Source organism: Giraffa tippelskirchi, chromosome 6 (assembly GCF_054371585.1).
Source record: "Giraffa tippelskirchi isolate mGirTip1 chromosome 6, T2T-mGirTip1v1.2.pri, whole genome shotgun sequence".
Lineage (NCBI taxonomy): Eukaryota > Metazoa > Chordata > Mammalia > Artiodactyla > Giraffidae > Giraffa > Giraffa tippelskirchi.
The window spans coordinates 142,583,553-142,607,903 of record NC_137280.1 but is presented as its reverse complement, the minus strand read 5'-3'; the positions used below and the strand labels follow the sequence as shown (position 1 = coordinate 142,607,903).

At 40.5% G+C, this 24,351-nt stretch overlaps 1 protein-coding gene across 20 annotated transcripts in view; it reads left to right on the top strand.

Annotated features, from left to right (window-relative positions):
- The window catches only part of EBF1 (EBF transcription factor 1), a 427,626-nt gene that overhangs the window by 149,534 nt on the left and 253,741 nt on the right, over window positions 1-24,351 (top strand). Inside the window, exon 11 of one of the 20 annotated variants that reach the window (XM_081500496.1) lies at window positions 20,450-20,521. The exons of the other annotated variants lie outside the window; for them this stretch is intronic. Within the exon in view, the coding sequence (XP_081356622.1) occupies window positions 20,450-20,521 (72 nt within the window). The remainder of the gene's footprint in view (window positions 1-20,449; window positions 20,522-24,351) is intronic. 20 annotated transcript variants of the gene reach the window in all.

Here is a 24,351-nt window from a genome sequence, read left to right as displayed (position 1 = left end):
TATAAATACATGGCTCATTTTCAAAACAGATTTTTGATGTCATTGACATAAAAGACCAGTATATTATAAGACTTTGATGTTTATATAGTTTTTCTGGATCTCTTCCCTTTTTCATTGGTACGTTCTTCTTTGAATCAGTTTTTGAAACACGTGTTTTCCCTTAATTTTCATCTCATTTTTATCATCAGCTAGTTAATTCTTTTTTTTTTCCCGCCCCCAAGAAGGCCTGTTCCACTCTGTCTCATCTATTGCTATGTGACAGAAAAGCCAGAGACATTCTGTGTCTAGCAGTGCACCTCCAGGGACATCTTTTGAACTCTCATAATTTGTATTTATTGCCACCCACTTTGTAAGTTCACAGTTTAATTTGCCAGCAGTGGCAGTGTTAGGCCGACACAGTAAAACAAGATAACGTTAAAATGTCAGAATGAGAGGGGCATGAATGATGCATTACCCCTACTAGGACTTGCACTTGTCATTCCTTTCCACCAAAGTGATGTTAACTACCTTTTGAGAGCATTATCTGACTGGTATTACTCAGAAATACGATCATTAGTTCACTGTTCTGATTAGGAAGCCGCTATGCTTGATTAACTCTTCTTGGACTAGGATCTCAGTGGAAGCATTAAATGAATTGCACTGACTTAGACTTCTAGAACTAATTTATAATTATTTTTTTGCAATTATTGGTAGTTGTTGACATGTGTTTTTCCATGATGTGGTACTTAGTGGGGAGGAGTTAAACCTACTGGAGAACAGACAAGCATGTTGGAGTTGCACTTAAAATCCACGTTTCAGGGAGGGTCTCCTAGAGTTTTAAATATTTTCTCTCAAGAACAGATGCTAAGCCATTGTTCTTAAAAGAGTGTCCATGTATGATTCGTTCACAAGCCTTTTCAAATTCCTGAGTTTTGGAAAGTGACCCTTTTGGAGTTTTCTCAGAATCATTGTCCTAGGAAGAAACTAGGTGAATTCATGTTTATTCATGGTGGTGACTTCATGTGCAAGAAGCACGGTTATCATGTGTCTTGAGGAAGGTTCCTAAGTGATAAGTCTGAGGTACTGGGACAGGAAACACCTCTTCCCTTTCTCATTTCCCCAAACCATCTTACACCTTTCTTTCCCTACCTGATGTACTCCTCCCCACCCCTGCAATTTTGCTGCTGAAATTCTAGCATATTGATATTTTGACTTCAGACCAAATACAGACCTCTCTTTCATCTTCTAAACACATACTTGACACCTATACTTTAGTTGAAGAATCTTTTCAGAGCAGATTTTGATAGGAAAAGTATCAAAAGGCTAGGAGGTAGATATGGGTTTGACTCTGAAGAAGAAATGTGTCCTAGAACAAGGATTTTGATGGTAGTGGGGGCTTAATTTGTGTCTCATAGAAAAGGGCTCCATTTTACAATAAGGGACATATTTATTACGATCCACGATTCAAGAAAGTTGTGTATTTATTCAGCCTTTTGAAATAAGATTGTTTTTCATTCTTGTATTTTCCAGTGGAATTAGAGTCATGGACCAGCCCAAGAGGGACATGTGTATCTCTTGCTCTTCTGTGTACACAGTGCCTTGTTCTTCTAAGGGCTCTGTGTGCATTTGTTAAATTCAATGGATGGTGCTGTCACCAAAAAGCAGTCCTCCCTAGCCCTCTTCAAGTACTGCTCTCTAAATGTCTTATTTCCTGAAAGAGCTTTTTATCTGTGTAGATCCAGAAACTTGGATTGTTATTGCAGATGCTGCTGATGAACTTGGGGTTACTCTGAGCATATTAACAGCACCATCCCATTATGTTCCTTTATCATATACTTGACATCTGCCCTAAGTTACTATCCTTCACTATCTGCTCAAGTCAGCCTGTGTTCTCTTTGGAGAATTCTTGGCAGCTAATCCTTGCTGTAGGTACAAAGGAATTGGCTTTTGGTTATTTGTATAAAAATGTAGCTATGACTTGCTCGTCCAAGAAGACGATTTGGACCTTGTTTTCAAGGCCAAAAACAGATGCCTGTCTTTGAGGGAACAAGTTTCAGTGAGATGGGGGAAGCTGGTTATCAATATAAAAATTCAAAGGAAGACTTGGTTTCAAGATAATGATGATAAAACCCTAAGAAGTACAGAAAAGAGAATGTGTTTGGTTTGCATTTCTTGGGGTTATTAATCGCCTTCTAAGAGTATACTTTTTGTCAGGGTGAATTCGAGTTTATTGATATTTTTCTCTGTGAGCCTGTTTTCTCTGTTTTGCCCTGTATTTCCCAAAGAACTGATGCTGTCTGAGATTTGGCTATAACGCTACTTTTGTAGGAAGGAAAAATGACGGCAGAGAAAAATAAGTAGTTTTCTATAAGTTTATGTGAAATGTAGGTAGTCATCAAATTGGAAAGACTCCCCTTGCCCCACCAATACCTCTCTGGGGGAACCTTTTGATCAATATGGATTAGTCTTGGCCAAAAGTAATTTTATTTTAAAACTTCTCTCCCCTGGAAGTTCCTTTCCTATACCCTTTCTTTGGAGAAGGAAATGGCAACCCACTCCAGTATTCTTGCCCAGAAAATTCCATGGATGGAGAAGCCTGGTAGGCTACAGTCCATGGGGTCGCAGAGTTGGACATGACTGAGCGACTTCACTCACTCACCCTTTCTTGGAAGGGGAGGTTGGGAATAGAGTTCTAAAAAAGAAGCTATTCTACCAAGAAAATATGAAAAATTTTCCCCATATCAGTGTTGAATGTAGAAGCATGTAACTTAGGGAATCAACAAATGTGACCTCCTCTAGAAATAATTGTTGTAACTGAATTATGACTGCTTTCTTAAATCTGCCCTTCTGCATGATTCAAGGTTTCTTGTGTCCTGCATTGTCCCAAATAGAGAACAAAATGAAACTCTCACCAATTTTGTCTACCTTTTTTGCTCTAAGCCAAGGCTTTGCAGCACCATTAGGATGTAGATTATCATATTTAAAACCTGTGATGACACCGTTGTACCCATCTGAATGATTAATCTGCTCATTAAAAGAGTGCCGATGGGCTAGTCTAATTGGAACATGGATCTTCTTAAAGGACGTTACAGGGTCGGGAATAGGAAATATTACTCATAACATAAAGTAGGGATTAATTATGCTACTAAATACTACTGTGTGAAATTTACATATGAGTCTGGTTAGAGACAAGGATTAGAAAAAGTCGAGTATCCCATTTTATAACTTTTATGTCAACTTTAAGACAGGTGGTGTGTTCCTACTTTAATCCCAAATCTTAAATCAACATTTGCAAAAGCTGTTATAAACTCAAATGCCACGGAAGGTTTAGAGGTTGAAATAAACACAGAATTTGCATCTGTGAATAACTGATTTAATCACATGGATTTTTAAAACAATTACAAAGATCCAAAGCTGCAGAGCAATCTTTACTCTCTGTTAGATCCTAACTTCTGGATGATATTAATCTTCCTAAGGAGAGTGAGGAGTGAATTGGAATCTTTAAGAAAATATGCAAATCCACTGAGCACAAGTTTACAAGCTTTGTAAACCCATGGCTGATTCATGTCAATGTACGGCAAAAACTACTACAATATTGTAAAGTAATTAGCCACCAACTAAAATAAATAAATTTCTTTAAAAAATAACCTTTCTTTAAACAAATAATATGTATAAAAGACATAAGAGGATTTCGGTTGTTGCAAAGGGGACTGGAGATTCAAAGCTCCACCTCAAAGCTCCTCTGTCATAGGGATCTCATGGCTACGAAGTTAAAACACCTTGTAAGATGGAGGTAATCCTAGAATCTTTGAGTTGAAGAGAATCTTGAAGGTCTTTCATCCTATCTTTCTCATTTTAAGGCAAAGAAGCACAAAGCTTACACAACTAGTGACAAGCCAGAGTTGAAAAATCAAAGTTTCCAACTCATAGTCCAGTGCTATTTTTGGTAAACAACGTGCCATCTCTAGTTGGGTTACCAAGTATCCTGACAGAATGAATTATTTGTTTGACGCGTCATGTCTTAAGATATCTCTGTTTACTGAAGTCAGTCTGTTTGACAAATGGGACATATATTCTCACCCATCTTGAGGATTTGTTGCATTTCCACTATTTGAAAATTCATGTTCCTTTTTGCTTGTAGGCAGATGTCATGTCATGTGTGTAGTAAAAATGAAAAGTTGCTACTCCAGAGAAAATGCTCTACTACTCTGGCTGGGCTAGCTGAAAAAGAAGTTGACAGTCAGGGCACTTTGTTATCTCTTAGTCCCCACCTGTTTGAAGGACTGAAAGGATTACATATCAGTTTTTAGGGTGCTGCCAAGCTTAGAGAACTTCCTTGGGCATCGACGATCATGTGCTGTTGATGTTTCTGAGATAGAGGAAGACTTGGGCTGGGAATGCTGAGCTTAAAGGTACCCTCATAGGTTAGAAGTTCCCGCACTTGCATACCTCTGGACCCTCTCAGTATCTCTCACATTTGTTTTCTCTTCTCCATCCTGTTGCACTTGTCTGGCCAAATTGGCTTCACCATCATCTCTCACTACCAGATCACTACAGAACTTCCTAGCTCCTTCTCAGTCTCCAGTCTTGACTCTACTCCATCTAGTGTCTACACAGCAACTATAAGGACCCTTCTGACATCACTCTCTTGTTTAAAGCTGGCGATCATTTGCATGCCCTGACTCCTCATTGTCCCAGAGGGAGAAGTCCAGGCTTCTTATCCCTGCACACAGCATCATTTCTCGGCGCTCTTCTCCTTATGCTCCTTGTACTGACACAAACTTGCCATACACTCCGAGGTGGCTTTTGTCTTGGCATCTATTTTTTCCAATAGCTGGTTTGTCCTTCTTAGCTTTATCCTTGGCTCAGCGTTTATCTGGCTGTCTTTGACTTAACCTGAGGACTAAATTCAGCATTAGCTGCTCAATGAGGTCTTCTCAGACCCGCTGATTTAGAATAGTGAGCATCCTGCCCTCTCTTCTAGCACTTTTCACTGGGTAGTGGTGCCTTACCACACAACTCCCCACACCAGTGAGCCCCTTGAAGGCAGGGAACATGTAGTATTGTTTATTGCATTTCTATTTCTAAGTACTGTGTTGGTTTCTGAGGAGGAAATCAATAAACATGGAAGAGAAGAAACAAACTCAGATGAGACTTTTCAGTCTTGTAAGCTGTGCAGAGGGAAATGTCCTAAGGTTCTCTCGTTACCTATTCCGTCATATACTGTCTTTCATTAATAGCTGGATAGTGCCTTTTTACCTTTTTACATCAGACTTTAATGTATTGGTTCAATAGCTTTTTAAAACAATATTTATTTATCTATTTTTGGATGCACTGCATCTTTGTGGCTGTGTATGGGCTTTTTCTAGTTGCAGTGAGAGAGGGCTACTCTTGGTTGGGGTCCATGGACCCCTTGTTGCCGTGGCTTCTTTTGTTGCAGAGCATGGACTCTAGGGTGCTCGGCTTTGGTAGTTGTGGCTCCTGGGCTCAGTAGTTGCAGAGGACCAGCTCTAAAGCTCAAGTTCAGTAGCTGTGGCACACGAGCTTAGTTGCCTCATGGCATGTGGGATCTTCTTGGACCAGGGTTTGAACCCGTGTCCCCTGCCTTGACAGGTGAATTCTTGACCACTGGACCACCAGAGAAGTCCCAATAGCTTTTTTTTTTTTTTAACGAAAACAAAGTTACCTGGATACAGTAGAAATCAGTTGACTACCACCTTTAAAAACACTGGTTCTCTGGGGTTATTTTATGGTGATTTTACCTCTTTGTAGTATGTTTGGCATGTAGGCAGAAGCCTGTAATCAAAGAAGAAGTTGAAGAGATGTTTTCAGTTGGAGAGAAAAGCCTTTGTCATGGATTTTGGAGTATTCTTTAAGCTGGAGTTGTGGCTTGTTTTGGAGGTCAGTTCTAAAGATACTCTTGCTGTAATCTGATGTAAGAGATGAAAATTTCAAAGAAGCCCATATTGTCATTCTGTGAAAGTTAACAGCGAAGTATCATTGCAGCTCTGTTGGAAAATGTTTGTTTTCTGTGGTCAACCTCTGAACATTTTTAAGACTCAAAAGTGGTGTGCAGAGAATTTTGCTTTACAAATTCAAATCTGGTGGAATACCATAATTGTCCAGTGGTGGAGCAGACATTGGAGCAGACATCAGCGAATATCATTCATTCCTGGACCTCCACAGTCTTCAAGTGAAAATACAAACTCTAGGCCACCAAGAAGTTAGAGAGACACATTATTATAGTCAAACTTTGTTGGCCAAAATGCCAGGAAAATGGTGCAGTCTGTGAATTTTTTTTTCCAGCCTCTCTGATAGAAAAGTATTTCTTTGTCTTCCTTAGTAAATAATGGTCTGGCTGTGGAGATGTAATGGAGGAAGTTGGGCTGGATATGGACTGACTCTTGGTGTCCTTGACTTGTTTTCTTAAGTCAGAATTGTGGGCCTTTCGAGACAGCAGGGAACTTACCCACAACCTGATAAAACCTCAGCCTTAAAGAAGTGGAAACGGAGGTCACAGAGATGAACGAAGTGGCCCAAAGTTCCAGAGCTAGGTGGTCACGCAGGTGGGGTTTATACCTGGTCCTTAGACTGCTAGTTCATTGTTCTTTACCCTTCAGCGTGAGTCCCTCCATGGGCTTTTAAAAAAGTGCTTGCTTACCCCCACCCCTCGCCCTCGACTATAAGCTCAGTACGGAAAACAATGCTAGTTAACTGAGGAGAGTGAATAGAATGTGGTAAGTTGTAGTCTAGTAAAACAACACTTTACTATAGTGACACATTGGTTTATAGCACTGAGGTCTTCATGGTTCTATAGTCATAGCGAAACATTTTTCCAGGGAGTGTGCAGAGTCAAAAGTTGCAGACTGGCAGCTGTAATAGTATTTTGCTTGGGAAGCATTTTGTCTGGGCAGTGCAGTGCTGTTTTCTTTTAGATGGGGTGTATGGTCTGTGGGGTTCCCTCGTAGCTCAGTCAGTAAAGAATCTGCCTGCAATGCAGGAGACCCAGGTTCAATTCCTGGGTGGGAAAGATCCCCTAGAGAAGGAAATGGCAGCCCAACTCTAGTCATCTTGCCTGGAGAATCCCTCATCCCAAAGGTTTTTGAACCAGGAGCTCTGAGTGTAGTGTGATGATTTGTTCTGTTTGAGGCTTAGAGGAAGGTAAGCTGGAGGTACCCATTTTATTTTCAACACATCCCAGAAGGGGGTTACATGCATGGGATGGGCTGGTTGTTGACAGTGTTGTTTATATATTTGGGAACATACCGCCCCTCAAGCTGCTGCTAGCTTTATCAATCACTTAAACCATGTCCCATGCCACCACCAACATTAGTTCAAATCTGTCACAACTGGCAACCTTCAGCACTTGTATGAAAAGATGGTTAGTCGATCAGCAAATCGACATAGATGCAAGGCATAAGCAGATAAGATTAGTACATTTATGTCAACGTGTATACAAAAGTCTTCCAGGTATCAAGACTTTCCTGTATTACCTGGAACGTGGTTTTCTCGGATTTGAGGGTTTTCATTTTTCTCTCTTTTTAAAATGTCTTTTCTTTCTCTATCTCTCAGAAACTTAAAAAATAATTATTTTTAAAATAGAAATGACTTCCACACTTGGGAGTTGTATAAATTGGTAGGTGGCTAGCTTGCCATTTATTGTTTTTTTAAAGTAAATTTTAAGTTACAAAAATAACATATTTTTGTAAAAACTGAGAGAATACAGACAAGTAAATGAAAATTACTTTTTTTTCAAAGACTTAAAAAATGTTAACAGTTCCTTCAGTTTTTTCAGAATATTTTCTATGTATTTGTAAAATTGAATTACACGTACTCTTTTGTATTTTGCTTTTTTCATTAATGCATTGTGGCATTGTGATTATTTTAACATATCTCATAATTTTAAAAAATAATTGCACAACATTACATCTTATGGATATAACTTATTTAACCATCCCCCTTTTGTGGAATGTTTAGCCTATTTTCAGTTTTTTGAGGTTACTGTAAAACTGGGGTAACCGTGGGTATAAATCTTCAGGTTGCAATCTGATTAAGTTAGATTCCTTGAAGTATAATCTTTGAATGAGAGGATATGAATATTTTTAAGCCTTCTGCTACATGTTACTAAATTCCCCTCCAGAAAGACTATACTTATTTATACTCCCACCATGATTTTAAGAGGTTTCACTTTACTGGCATCCTCAACAGACTTCCCTCACTTAAAAGCCTCTGCCAGCTTAGTAAGCTGAAATGTTATTTACTCCTATTTTAATTGGCATCTTGTACTTATTCCTGAGGTTTAATATTTTTGTCATTTTTTTTGTCATTTAGGTATTTTACTTTTTGTGAATTGACTATTCATTTTATTTTTGTTTTCTTTCTCATGGATTTTTACTTAGGTTTAAAGCAATAAACATTTATTATTCGTAGGAATTTAAGATGAGTTGTAGTCATCTGAAGGCTTGACTGGGGCTAGGGGAACTGCTTCCAGGATGATTCACTCATAAGGGTGTTGGCAGGAGGCTTCAGTTTCTTACTGCTTGAGTGTCCTCATGCCCTGCTGACTAGCATCCCCAGATTGGATGCCTTGAGAAAGAACAAACAGGAAACGTTAATGCCTTTGATGACCTTGTCTTAGAAGTCACGTGTTGCCATATTCTGCGTGTTAAAAACAAATCCGTGAGTTCAGCTCACATTTGGGGTAGGAGAGCTAAAGCCTACCTCTTGAAGTGTTGGCATACCAACTGTTTGTGACCCCATGGACTGTAGCTCATGTCCTACAGGCTCCTGTGTCCATTGAATTCTCCAGGCAAGACTACTGGAGTGGGTAGCCATTTAAAGAATTGGTGAGCATATTTTAAAACCACCACCACAGAGGTTATCTTTTTAAAATTTTTTTACAATGTTTCTTTTAAATATTTTCCTCTGCTTTGTTATTGATCTTCCATTTTTTCACAATCAGAGATTCAAATTTTTTTCACATTCAGATTTAAAACTTAAATCTATTGATCATTTCCTTGTTGTTATTGTTCAGGCATTAAGTTGTATCTGACTCTTTTGCAACCCTGTGGACTGTAGCCCTCCAGGCTTCTCTGTCCTTGAGATTTCCCAGGCAAGGATACTAGAGTGGGTTGCCATTTCCTTCTCCAGGATCTTCCTGACCCAGGGATCGAACCTGAGTCTCCTGCATCGGCAGATGGATTCTTTACCACTGAGACACCTTCAGTTCAGTCACTCAGTTGTGTCTGACTCTTTGCGACCCCATGGATTGCAGCATGCCAGGCTTCCCTATTCATCACCAACTCCTGGAGCTTGCTGAAACTCACATCCATTGAGTTGGTGATGCCATCCAACCATTTTGTCCTCTGTCGTCCCCTTCTCCTCCTGCCTTCAGTCTTTCCCAGCATCAGGGTCTTTTCCAATGAGTCAGTTCTTCGCATCAGGTGGCCAAAGTATTGGAGTTTGAGCTTCAACATCAGCATCAATTTCAACTCTTCAGCGCTCAGCTTTCTTTATGGCCCAATTCTCACATCCATACATGACTACTGGAAAAACCATAGCTTTGACTATATGGACCTTTGTTGGCAAAGTAATTTCTCTGTTTTTTAATATGGTATCTAGATTGGTCATAGCTTTTATTCCAAGAAGCAAGTGTCTTTTAATTTCATGGCTGCAGTCACCATCTGCAGTGATTTTGGAGCCCAAGAAAACAGTCTTTCAATGTTTCCATTGTTTCCCCATCTATTTGCCATGAAGTGATGAGACTGGATGCCATGATCCTAGTTTTTTGAATGTTGACTTTAAAGCCAACTTTTTCACTCTCCTCTTCCACTTTGATCAAGAGGCTCTTTAGTTCCTCTTTGCTTTCTGTCATAAGTGTGGTATCATATGCGTATCTGAGGTTATTGATATTTCTCCTGGCAGTCTTGATTCCAGCTTGTGATTCATCCAGCCTGGCATTTTGCATGATGTACTCTCCATATAAGTTAAATAGGCAGGGTGACAATATACAGCCTTGACATACTCCTTTCCAAGTTTGGAACCAGTTTGTTGTTCCATGTCAGTTCTAACTAATGCTTCTTGATCTGCATACAGATTTCTCAGGAGGCAGGTGAGGTGGTCTGGTATTCCCATCTCTTCAAGAATTTTCCACAGTTTGTTGTGATCCACAGAGTCAAAGGCTTTGGCATAGTCAATAAAGCAGAAGTAGATGTTTTTTTGGAATTCTCTTGTCTTTTCTATGATCCATTGGATGTTGGCAATTTGATCTCTGGTTCCTCTGCCTTCTCTAAATCCAACTTGAACATCTGGAAGTTCTTGATTCATATACTGTTGAAGCCTTGCTTGGAGGGTTTTGAGCATTACTTTGCTAGTGTGTGAGTTGAGTGCCATTGTGTGGTAGTTTGAACATTCTTTGGCATTGCCTTTCTGTGGGATTGGAAACAGACTCTTCGAGGGCACAAACAAATTCTTGTGCACACCAGAAGCCAGGAGAAAGGAGCAGTGACCCTACAAGAGACTGAGCTAGACTTGCCTGTGAGTGTCCAGGAGTCTCTGGCGGAGGCATGGATCAACAGTGGCCTGCTGCTGAGTCAGGGGCACTGAATACACCAGTGGGTGCACAAGCCCTTTTGAAGGAGGCAGCCATTACAATGATTACCCCTACCACAGTTTGTCTTCAGGCCAAATAGCAGGGAGGGAACACAGCCTTACCCATCAACAGAAAACTGGATTAAAGATTTACTGAGCATGGCCCTGCCATCAGAACAAGACCCAGTTTCCCCTAGAGTCAGTCTCTCCCAACAGGAATCTTCCATAAACTTCTTATCCTTATCCATCAGAGGGCAGACAGAATGAAAACTACAGTCACAGAAAACTAACCAAATTGATCACATAGACCACACCCTAGTCTAACTCAATGAAACTATGAGCCATGCCGTATAGGGCAACTCAAGACAGATGGGTCATGGTGGAGAGTTCTGACAAAATGTGGTCCACTGGAGAAGGGAATGGCAAACCACTTCAGTATTCTTGCCTTGAGAACCCCATGAACAGTATGAAAAGGCAAAAAGATGGGACATTGAAAGAGGAACTCCCCAGGTCGGTAGGTGCCCAATATGCTACTGGAGATCAGTGGAGAAATAACTCCAGAAAGAATGAAGTGTTTGAGCCAAAGCAAAAACAGTGCCCAATTGTGGATGTGACTGGTGATGGAAGTAAAGTCTGATGCTATAAAGAACAGTATTGCATAGGAATCTGGAATGTTAAGTCCATGAATCAAGGCAAATTGGAAGTGGTCAAACAGGAGATGGCAAGGGTAAACATTGACATTTTAGGAATCAGTGAACTAAAATGGACTGGAATGTGTGAATTTAATTTCAGATGACCATTATATCTACTACTGTGGGCAAGAATCCCTTAGAAGAAATGGAGTAGCCATCATAGTCAACAGAGTCTGAAATGCGGTACTTGGGTGCAGTCTCAAAAATGACAGAATGATCTCTGTTCATTTTCAAGACAAACCATTCAATATCACAGTAATCCAGTCTAGCCCCAACCACTAATACCAACGAAGCTGAAGTTCAATGGTTCTAGGAAGACCTACAAGACCTTCTAGAACTAACACCAAAAAAAGATGTCCTTTTCATCATGGGGGACTGGAATGTAGAAGTAGGAAGTCAAGAGATACCTGGAGTAACAGGCAAATTTGGCCTTGGAGTACAAAATGAAGCAGGCCAAAGGCTAACAGAGTTTTGCCAAGAGAATGCCCTGGCCATAGCAATCACCCTCTTCCAACAACACAAGAGACAACTCTACACATGGACATCACCAGATGGTCAATACCAAAATCAGATTGATTATATTTTTTGCAGCTGAAGATAGAGAAGCTCTATATAGTCAGCAAAAACAAGACCGGGAGCTGACTGTGGCTCAGATCATGAACTCCTTATTGCCAAATTCAGACTTAAATTGAAGAAATCAGGGAAAACCACTAGACTATTCAGGTATGACCTAAATCAAATCCCTTATGAATATACAGTGGAAGTGACAAATAGATTCAAGGGATTAGATCTAATAGAGTGCCTGAAGATCTATGGACGGAAGTTCATTACATTGTACAGGAGCCACGTTATCAAACTCTTAAAATTGTTCCATGCTGGTTGATCAATAGCTGCTGCTCCAGCCTTCCATCTCTCCCTTCCCCTTTAGTTACGACCCTTCTTTATCAATGTAAAGGGTCTCCCTTGGCACACTGAGGAGAGCATGTGTAATGACTGCCAGTCTGAGCTTCTGGTGCCAGCGTAGGTGTTAGTCCTGCTGTTTTGACTATCAGCCCTCAGTAAGGACATATAGGCACATGGCTTCTTACTCTGTTCCATCAATTGGTCTGTTTGATTTGATTTCATTAATGTGCAATTTTAGTTTTTATGAAGTTAATGTGTTTTAATGTTATAATATCCTTCCATTTTCATAGCTATTTCTTTTTATTTATTCTTACATATAAACTATAGAATCCTTTTCAGGTTAAAATAATTCCCTTGGTATATTGAGCAAAATTTTATTGAAATCTGGGAAAGTTGATATCTATATATAATGAGTCTTATGACCTTGCATGAATACATATTCATATATACTCATTTCTTTATTCAAGTCTTTAATATCCCTAAGTAGAGTTTTTCTTTATATTTTTGGTTGTGCTTATTCCCATTTAACATTTTTTCTTGCTTTTGGGAATAGCATTTCCTGAATATAGGCAATTTATGGTTATTTATTGTTCATATATATATATGCTAATTGTTCTGGGGTTCTTTAAGATAGCAACTTTCCAGATTTCAGGAAGTGAAACTTTGCTCAAGTCCTTTAAATGCCTCCTTCTCCCCGTAGGATTCCAAATTATCTTTATATGATACCCACCAATTCTGGTCACTGACGTTGTATAAATAACCAGTTCAGAATGACTTCAGGACAGCTTACATGATGTGGGAAGCACACAGGCCAGATTTCTGTTGATACCTAATATACCAGCCTTTGAATTTCCCATTTCTGAATGTTCCTGCTTGAAATTACTCCTGGTTTAACATCTGAATGGCACATGGCATTGAACCTGGGGAATGTTGGTCAGTTTTCAATGGTATGATTTGAAAACAGCATTTCTGGTTTTATATGATTCTCTCATCTGGATCTGAAGTGTGTTCCAGGGAATACCAGACCTTTACCCCCCAATGGTATAAAAATGATTGGGTGACTGTTAGCAAAGCAATAATACCAGTGGGATGTGTGTATTAACCTGTCTGTAGGGGGACGATGCTGAGAGCAACAGGCCTATAATTTAGGTAATAGCGTTAGTCTATGAAAAACATGCTGCTTTTGCCTTGATGCTAATCAGGAAACCATCAGACAGTCTTCTCTCACTGAGCAAGGGCAGGACTTAAAGGAAGTCAGCTGTCATGTTTTTGAAGAAGAAAAAAATGAGAGGTGAACCAAACCTTTGTGATAGGAGCGTCACTCTAAAATCGCTTCCTGAATTTAAAGGTGTGGTAGTCCAATCAGTAGCACAAATTGGAGACATCTGATTTGCATGGATTAACAGGAGTGGGTCACAACCTTCTGACAGGTCAATGGCACCACTGGGGATTTGAAGAAAACTTTGATTCTTCCTCTTTCTCCCTCTGCGTGAAGCAGTCATGCTGTTCTATTGTAAAAGAGGATCCCTGACTTATAAAGCCAAGCTTGTCATTTAAATTCACCCAAGTTAGGACACCACGGAGCTCTGTCAGATGTCAGTCTCAATACAGCAGGAGAATGTTTTTCAACAGCTTTCTAACCCCTTTGCCGGGAAACACAGAGGCCTGGATAAAGGGGGAGGGGCCGCTGACTGGGGCTTGGAGGGTTTTTACAAAGGCAAGATTGGAATTTTTCATTTAAGGCAGGTTTTCTTTTTCTTTGCTGCTGCTTCTTATTTTTCCCTTTTTTCTTTAAGCCTTGTGTAAAAGATATTTCCACAAAAGGGGAGTGAAAAAAAATCAGATTGCCTGTAAAGACTCCTTCGTTCCAGGGTCTTCTTGAAGGCATTTAAGCCTGGGAGTGATGGTGGTATTTTTCTGCATCAGAGGTGATGGTTGTTTGCCAGTCACTTCCCTTGAAAGATATTGTTTGGCTTTAAGGTAACTATGAAATGTTTGGCAGAGAAGCCATCCATGGCAGAATATGGACAAAGAGAAATGGAGATTTTCCGATTAAGCCTTCTAGGTCTCTGGTTGCCCCAATTCAATGAAAGTAAGAGACACATGCCTTCAAAGCAGGAGTCAACCTGCTCTGAAGCACCTTTGGTCAGGGGGCTTCTAAGTGGTAGTTGCAGAATCAGGACCATTTTTTTTTCCTTAACCTCATTTAACCAAATGCTCAGGAGATGGGTTCCAGGAATTCTAAAATGCTCATTCAACACTTACTATTTTCTACGTTTATTGACAATTGTTTACTCAGCATGCCCTATGGGTCAGATGCTGTGTCAGGCCATTAGGACCTGACTTGCTACAAGATGGACTTAGCTCTTGCCCTCTTGGGACTTCCTCTTTAGATCTGCCTTATCAATTTACTTTTTTATGTGTCCTGATCTTTGCAGTTTGAATTTCTGGTCCTTGATAGAAAGGATCAATATTTCATGCTCATATCCACAACTGTGCTTAGCTTTGCAGTACCTTAGAGATGTGTTTGGTAAATACTTTTCCTCATGTTTAATTGGCTCTTTGTGTAGGGTTTAAACTTTTGAAGCCTCAGTTTGCTCATCTGTAAAACAGGATAATAATACCTATCCTATAGGGTGCTCGTGAAGAGTCAATGATGTGGGGCATATAAAGCACTCAGCAGAGAGCATGGCAGAGGGTACTCAGGGAGTAAATGGAAGCAATTGGTATTTTCACAAGCATAGAATCTGTGGAGGTATTAGAGGGAATGGCAGTGGTAGTGCATGTCTAACACCTAGAACCTCTGTTCTTGTTAATTCCACTCGAATCTTTCTATAAGATTTTGCACTTCTGTTTACTGTTAGTAAGCATTGTTAGTTTCAGAGTCAGTGATTATTTGGATGCTTGGGAATAGCTTGGAAGACACTAAAGTCATTATCTGAAGCAAATTTTTAATGGTTGTTGTAGAAAGAATGACTGGAAGGGGTGTGTGTGTGTGTGTGTGTGTGTGTGTGTTTTAAGAGAAGTCCTGCAATTAAGCTTCCAGTTAAATTTCCAGTTTTGGATTCTAGTAGCCAAATGCCTCGTGAACTTTCTCATTTCTTCTCTTCCTTTTCATGGCCACAGTTGTCTCTTCAGAGATGTTGTTGTCGGTCTCCTCCTGGTGAAATGTTCAGAGACCATTAGGTTGCATCTCAGTGAAAGGAAACTGCAGTGTAGGCTTTCACCTGTGAAGACCTTGGACATGCTACTGACATGTCCCTGCAAAGTACAGGTTTTTGAAATAATAGTATTGTGGATTGGAGTGTGTACTGCAGTTCTAGTTGGGTTCAAATCTTGGCTTTGTCATTCATTATCTTGATGATTTGGGACATGCTTCTAAATCTTAAAAACACATAAACACAAGTCCACATGTTTTTTTTTTATATTTTTATTAACTAAATGCAGTGTGTGGCACATTCAAGCCTGTGAGAAATCAATATTTTTGACATGAATGAAGGACAACAGTTACTCTTCCTTTCCTAATGTTGTTGCCCAACATGTTTTTGCAAGTCTTCTTCCTCTCAGTTGCTTGTTGAAGCTGCCTCACCCTCTTAGGACTGCCCTCAGCAGTATTGCTCTTCCACTCTTTGAGGGTTGATCTGACTTTTGGAGATAGCTAGCAGTAATTTGGTGCCAAGGCTGGTGTAAGATATCAGCTTACTAAAGACCATTTTGGATCAGAAATGCTGTGTGCCTTTAAGGGAGTTCCAGTGAAATGAACTCAGGACTCTGAGCTGGACATGCTCTCTGGCCCAGTCTCCTCAAGAAATTGATAGGGATGGGGTCGAGTTTACCTTGATGTGAAGTTCAAGTTTGTTTGAAAAGCAGCCACACTTAAAGTCTCACTGGCCTCTGTACTTTGGAAAGAAAGGGATGAGATCCGGCTCTTGGTGAGATGAAAAGTGCAAGGCTAGGAACTCAGGTTGTTGAGTTAGTCCTGGATTTGAATCTAGCCTCTGCCCCGTACTGACTGTAAGACCTAAGACTTCTTATTTAAATCATCTACTCTGTGGTTACTTCTTTGTAAATTGCCTCTCCTCTGCCAAGAAGTGCAGGAAATAAAATGTGCTTGGCACCTAATACTCCATTTAAGATTCAGGATAATTGCCCCTTTTTACATTATTTTAGTTTCTTTGTCACATGTATATAAGACTCTCAGATTCCTTGGATCCTCAAGTCCCAGAAAATAAATTCACATGAAGCATGACTGCCTTCGTTCCTTGCTGTTTTTATCTTTCCCTCGAGTGTGTGTACTTAAAAGATGGTGTCTAGAAAGGGCAGTGCCCTGTCAAGAGGAGTATTTTCTAATTTTACATCTCTGGCGTAGTGAAGCTGGCATTTGCGGTCAGAGAGGCCCCAGGACCACACCACTACTGCACTGCCACCAGCTTCCATGAGGTTGACAGAAAAGTTTAGCTTCCTGGAACCTGTCCCCCACTGCCCACCCCCTGCTTAGGTTCTGTCGTGTAGAGAGGCATTATTAAGTAGGGGTGTCCTAAGAACGTTTCATGGTAAATGGATGACACATTTGTTCTCATGGCATGACTTTCAAAAGGAAATTAATTATAAACTGGTTGCAATTTAATTCAGTTTGTCTGGATTATGTGTTTGCAAAGCCTATGAGTACATTTGGCACCATGGCTGGCCCATTTGGATTTTAATGTCTTTGACAAGCCACAGCTTCCTTGGCCTGGGTAAATTGCCTGCTGCCACACTGTCATTTAACTAGATTGTGCCAGAGTGACTCTTTAGCTTCCGGGAGGGTCTGCAGCTTGTAATCCCACCCGCACCCCTATTAGCCACATATTGATCTGAACATTTACCGAGAAGCTAGAAACTGCAAGCTGTGTGAGGACACCCTGAGAAAATGATGGTTAATTGCGTAGAAAAGTTGAACTGTTTTGCCTCAGTACAATCATACATAGGCACATAAGACTTTCAGTTCCCCAAACCCAAGAGGTGGTTTAACAATGTTGTGTGAAGTTTCAGTTCAGTTCAGTTCAGTCGCTCAGTCGTGTCCGACTCTTTGCAACCCCATGAATCGCAGCATGCCAGGCCTCCCTGTCCATCACCAACTCCCGGAGTTTACCCATACCCATGTCCATTGAGTCGGTGATGCCATCCAACCATCTCATCCTCTGTCATCCCCTTCTCCTCCTGCCCCCAATCCTACCCAGCATTAGGGTCTTTTCCAATGAGTCAACTCTTCGCGTGAGGTGGCCAAAGTATTGGAGTTTCAGCTTCATCATCAGTCCTTCCAGTGAACACCAAGGACTGATCTCCTTTAGGATGGACTGGTTGGATATTCTTGCAGTCCAAGGGACTCTCAAGAGTCTTCTCCAACACCACAGTTCAAAAGCATCAATTCTTCGGCCCTCAGCTTTCTTCACCATCCAACTCTCACATCCATACATGACCACTGGAAAAACCATAGCCTTGACTAGACGGACTTTTGTTGGCAAAGTAACGTCTCTGCTTTTAAATATGCTATCTAGGTTGGTTATAACCTTCCTTTCAAGGAGTACGCGTCTTTTAATTTCATGGCTGCAATCACCATCAGCAGTGATTTTGGAGCCCAAAAAAATAAAGTCTGACACTGTTTTCACTGTTTCTCCATCTATTTCCCATGAAGTTATGGGACCAGATGCCACGATCTTAGTTTTCTGAACGTTGAGCTTTAAGCCAACTTTTTCACTCTCCTCTTTCACTTTCATCAAGAGGCTCTTTGGTTCTTCTTCACTTTCTGCCATAAAGGTGGTGTCATCTGCATATCTGAGGTTATTGATATTTCTGCCGGCAATCTTGATTCCAGCTTGTGTTTCTTCCAGCGCAGCATTTCTCATGATGTACTCTGCATATAAGTTAAATAAGCAGGGTGACAATATACAGCCTTGATGTACTCCTTTTCCTATTTGGAACCAGTCTGTTGTTCCATGTCCAGTTCTAACTGTTGCTTCCTGACCTGCATACAGGTTTCTCAAGAGACAGGTCAGATGGTCTGGTATTCCCATCTCTTTCAGAATTTTCCACAGTTTATTGTGATCTACACAGTCAAAGGCTTTGGCATAGTCAATAAAGCAGAAATAGATGTTTTTCTGGAACTAACCTCCTGCTATACATATACAAGTAAAAGGCAGGTTGGGAAAAAATACAGTAAAATCCCCCTCCCCCTTTTGTGGAGAACACTGTGCATATTTTTTCCCTAATTATGGAAAGTGCCTTTTTCTTTTTTTTTAAACCCATGCTTTTAGCATGCTTACGAAACTCGGTTGTAGACCTGGGTTGAAAATCCGGCAAGACCGTGGGCTACAGTCTCCTTTGACTTTGGGCTTCTCAATACTTCTGACCCTCTGCCAGTGGCTCATCCACTCCCCCACCACCTTGGAACTCCCCAGTCCATCATTGTCGAGTGATGGTGGACTCTGCTGCCAGACTGGTAGCAGACTATATTAAGGAAAAAGAAGGAAATCCTTGAGTGGCATCTCATCTTCCCAAACTAGGATTAGACCTTTCCTCCCAAATCATCTTCTCCCTTTTTTTCTAAAGCAGCCTGTATAATTGACAGTTTTCTGAGTTCTAGAGATAGGAACATGAACACAGCCTTCTTGAGATCTGAACTTGTGACTCAAGGCACTGACATTTGTGCAAGAGGCCCGAGCCCTTCAGACCAGGCAGGTTAAAGCCCCCAGTCTCCGTGTTTCTGCTGCCTTTTTCCAAGCAGGATGATCTCTGGCATTTATTTATCTGTGAGGCTTGCAAAATCACAGTCTGTCATAATGGTAAATAAAACGTGTTGGAGTTAATATGAAGAAGAAAGGAGCAATTACAACTGCTTAAAACAGTCTTAAAATATACTTAAGCAGAGGTTTGCCACGTAAACACGCAATTAAAACAGGAATTTGTGATGGATGCAAGGATATGACGGTCCTAGACATACTGTTTACTGGTGTAGTTAGCAGATGGATAAGTCAACTGATCCCAGATGTGCAACTTATAAATATAAACTCATGTCTCACTAGTGATGTATGTCTGCAAGTAGCGATGTATTAGTTTCTCTTTAACTCTTGACTGTTTGCTGGGGATGACTCTGTAATACCCACTAGCTTAAAAAAATAAAACAAGGATTTTTAGCTGGTTTCCTCTTTCAGAAGTGGTAACTAAATATCTAGTAAATGGTAATTTTGTGCAGGAGTTGTTCTAAAGGGTAGGTTTTAAATAGGTTTAGTTTTTTTCTTTTAGGTAGTTAGCTAAGCCTTCTATCCCTAGCTATAGTTTTCAGATATTTGCAGCTAATTAATTCTTAGGAAATCTAATCTGGATTGAATTAATTTTCCCTTTTAGGGCACATGAAACAACTTTTAGGTAAGAAAAAAAGGAAAACAGCTTTTGTTGCACATAATTCTTGCAACTAATGAAAAGTAATATTGCTGTTCCTTTCAAATAATGCAATAACAGAACACCGAAGGAAAGCATTGCATCGTATTGTTATATTTGCTGTTTAAATAATTTAGCTGCAAAAATCTGAAGGCTGCTTTAGCTATAATTAATTATTCATTAATGACATGCTAATTGCACAATACCTTTGAATATTTAACAAAATGCAAAAACATGGCTCTGAAGTTATGTTTTTAGTGCAAGGGGGAAAAAATCCTTTAGTCCATCACTGTGTTGGGAGGACAAAAAAAAAGTCCCTTTTCAGATGTGAGGTAAAGTAGTAGTAGTGGCCTACTTTCCATTCTCCCTCTCAGTCCCCCTTTGTGCCTGGGAATATAATGTCCTTATCTAGACTTAACAATTGACAGGGTGGTAAATCCCTTGACTTTTGTCCAAATGATTTCTCTACAAAAATGGGTTAATTATCGCCTTTCCCTGGCTTTTTGACTAACAAAAGGCCCTGGATCTCTTTTTTCCTTTCTTTCCTATTTACTGTAAGGAGCCCTTTGAAATGTGATAGTTTAATCGGCAACACCTTCTACAGGGGGAACACTGAGAAGCTGGCCTGGCTCTTGCCTGGAGCTCAGGTTGCTGTGTGAACATTACCGTGGTTAGGAGATATGACCTTTATTATGGCAAAGCCATCCTGGACTTTGAGGATGAAAAACTCCTGAGTGCTTGGTAGTCGACTCCGTTTGTTTCTGCTAATAAAAGCTGGCGGGTTTTTAACAGTGTCTTTTAGTGGGTGGGATGACTAAAGGGCAGCCGTGTTGAACTGGCTGAGTTGTGTTTCATTAATTCCCGTGCAGGAACAGGAGTTGGCATCTTTCTGCACCCTGTCTCCGTTTCCTGGCTTCAAAGCTTCTCATTGTCTCCGACCTGTAAGTCAAGGATAGTGTTGGTTGGGGATAAGTAGGGAACAGGGACTGGCTTTTCTCTTTTTATTTGTCATTATCACCATCTTGGTCCCAATCAGAGAATCCCCGGCCCCTAATTTAGTACAAGGCAGTGAACTGTGTGGCAGTTTGTCCTTGTGGTTGAGAATATATTTCATGCACTAGGGCCTACTTACTCAGTGATATTTTGCATTTGATTCCCATTACTATTAATGGCATTTATGAACGCACATTGGCGGGAAGAAAACCCCATTGAATCTGTGCATTACCAGAGAAATGGGGAATTAGCATACTCCTGTGTCTGGTCCTTGATGGATTTTACTCTGCTGAGGAAATACTTAGCAATTAAATAAGAAATCACCATTGCAAACATGCACCTGCTAGGAAGAAAAAAGAATGAAGAAGAGAAGGAAGAGCAGTCACTCAAGTTGATGCCAAGTTCCTTCTTCTGCTTTGCATTCCCTCATTTGGGAAATGTTACATCTGCTAGGAGCCATTGTTCAACATAGCAGTATGTAATAGAGTTCCTGTTTAGTAAACGCATGGCATCACAGACACACCCAGACAAAAATGTGTCATGGTCAAGAGTGTTCGTAGTCTAGTTGGGAAGTCACAGCTTACTAAATGGAAAGTGAAATAATGCAAAAAAGGTGTATGATTCAATACCACATGCATCAAAGAGTCCAGAGGTTGCAAAAGGGTAAGTATGCATTGAGTCCAGTCCACAATCAGATGTGTTTTGTTTCACTTCTAGGGGGATTCAAGTTGGGAGTGATGGTGGGTTAGAGTGGTTGGGTGGCTGACTTTTGGAGAAACTCAATCAGATTAAACCTACACACTCCCACAGTATCCAGCCACAGTGAGACCGCAGATGGCTCACACCACTCATTTATAGACCTTTCCTTTCTCAGATTCAAAGATGTCACACCCGAAGGGTATCTGCCAGGTCACTGAGGAAATGCCTTCATTGCTTGCTGCCATGGTCCTTGGATCAATGCCGATTTCACCAACATCTGAATTTCTTAAGATACCTTGTATTTCTTTTTAGATCTCAAAATAGCTTTCATTGAGCATCTCTTTTTTTGCAAAACACTGGGCTGGGTGCTTCTCACATGCATCAGCTCTTGTTTGGTTCCATAAAAACTGGACTACAGCAGATATTAATGGAAGATACTGGACCGCTATGGTAGAACATTTGCCTGGACTGAAGTTCTGTTGGAAGATGACAGTGTGAGGAACAGGTTATCATTCTTCGCTGGCTACTGACTCTGGACCTTTTGTCTGCCCTGAGTACCTTTTCTTGAGTGTGTTCACTAGGGATTAATCAATGAGATTGTTACATAAAACCTTGCTTCTTCCCAAGTCCTTACATGAAACACATCCAAGGGAAGTAGGTGGGAGTGCTAGGAGAAGCCAATTTCATGAGTGTTAATTAGAGACTTTGGGGCCAGGAAATAGAAAAGCATCGATAATCCATTTCTTCTTAGTCCACTGCCTCTGTGGACCAAACCTTTCCTTTTCCTTAGCAGTATTAGGGAAACAGCTGTGACCAGGCACCACCATACACCTCTGAGAATTGCTTAAAAGTGATATGACATTGATCTGTCAAGTGAAACATACTGCTGTGGGGAGCATGACTTATAAGCCATATGAACACACAAGCCCTTCTTCCTCAAGGTTTGTGTTGAGCTGGGGAAGGGTTACCAGAAGAGAATTTGTTCTTAGTGTGAATGAGAGGATGAGTACGCAACATGTGGCAACTAGAGCATGGGAGTTCTTAGTTAAATACATGTTGGGTGTATCTGAATATGACCATGTGATCAGTTGAGAGACTCATTCAGTGAACATTTATTGAACACACACAACAGGAAACACCTACATTTGTTGCATATACAGCCATCTGAAGCAGTCTTAGATTGGCCAGCTGTGTCCAGATTGTGCATGGGTCACCTTTTTTGTCTTCTGCAAAATTATCTTGTTGAAGTGGCCTCTTTTGGGAAAAGCTTGAATATCATTTCTCTCTTATGATCTATGCTCTTACTAATGAAAATGTTTTAAAAGAGCAAGAAGAATGATAGATAGGCACACCATCACAGTATAGGAACTATGGTGATATAAACATTAACTGCTCAAATGTTTTTGTGGTTTAATAAGAGTGAATATGGATCAGGATATTAACATTCACCCATATGCTGAGAAATTGTATAGGATTAGAAGGAGAGAGAGGAGGAAACGGTATAAGAGAGGAGATGGAACTTACACAAAGATGAAATCACAAGTGTCTGGTATAAAAAAAGGAGGGGCTTGAAATCCATTGGCATTTCCAGAAAATATTCCATGACCTACTCCTGTTGCAAATGTGCCTTTTACCATTGCAGGGTGATAAAATGCCACGATCCAGCTCCAGAGTACAATTAGGGGCTTGTGTGATATGGTGAGCAGCCATTCCATACTTGAGAGTTTTCATTGTATAATTAAAATAAACTGCAGGGCAGGAGGCAGAAAATGAAGTGAGGGAGGAAGGTCCAGCTAAAGCATATTCAGACATGACATTTTCTGATGTCGATAACCATCAGGAGCTTGGCTTCTCTGTCCAGGAAGACAAGAATGTCACGTTAGTCAAAGGCACAGTCACCAAGCAGGGCTTGAGAAGGAAGGGAGCCACACAGGGTCCATTTGGCTCTGGCAGAGCTCGTACTGGCCTTGTCTTAGGCTTTAGTTGTGCTTTCTTTGTGTCAAGGGTGTCCACATCTGGATTTCTGATAGGTAGTGACAAATATGGAGAGATAGCAGGTAGTGAAAATTTTGCTCTTCCCTTTCAAGCTGGGATTCTAGGCCATTCTTAATCCCAATAGAATAGATAAAAATAATGCACCCGAGAAGCAATCTCAGAAAGACTTATATTTTTAAGAGCCATTTTAAGCAGTTTTGGCCCTTATTTAGTGTACTTGTGTAATGACCATGCTCCAATGGCATAATTCTTTTTTTTTTTTTTTTAAAGCATGGCAGTATATATTCTTCCGTGGGGGCTTGCTTTGTTGCTCTATTTGTATCTTGTAGTAAACCAATGTCCCATTCTTTGGCTGAGTAGAAGCTGCCATTGTTCTGTCCTCAGGCTTCTCCTGATATCTGAGACACCAAGCATATGTGTGAGAGGAACCCAGATCACCCTGAGCAAAGCAGGGAGTGAGGGCTCCACCCTCGGAGAATGTTGGGGAGGTTTTGACATCATCCTGCATCTCCTGTCTTGTCCGCATTGCAGGAGAACCTGGAACGTCTGTTCCTCATAGCAGTCTGTCACTTTTGGCTCCTGAATAGTTCTTAGGAAGGGAATGAAGGATTTATTTCTTTTATGAATCATTAGAAGTTCTTCAGTATATGCTAACATTCTTCATGTTGCAACTTAAGAGAAAAATATGGGGAGGATTAGTGTTTTACAGGCCAAGGTTGGATTTTAATGGGGTAAGGATGCTTAACTCTTTAGTGAGGGACTGCTATAAAATAAGCTGCTCCCAATTGCTACTGTTCACCCCTCATTTCTACCTACAAGGGAAATGATTCTCATTCCAAGTCTATTTCAGATGTAGCTTTGCTCTGACATGATTACTCATCCTTCACAATTTCTATTGGCTGCAATCCTTCTGCTTACCCTCCAAACTCTGAAGTTATTGGTTGCCATGACATAGATTGGAAAGGACCTTAGAAGCTGATGAATTTAAAATACATTTGTCTTTCCTCCTTACACAATTCCATTGCTGATGGCTGCATGGAGTGCTTTTTTTGAGAAGTACAGTAAGGAAACAGTGCTATGATAA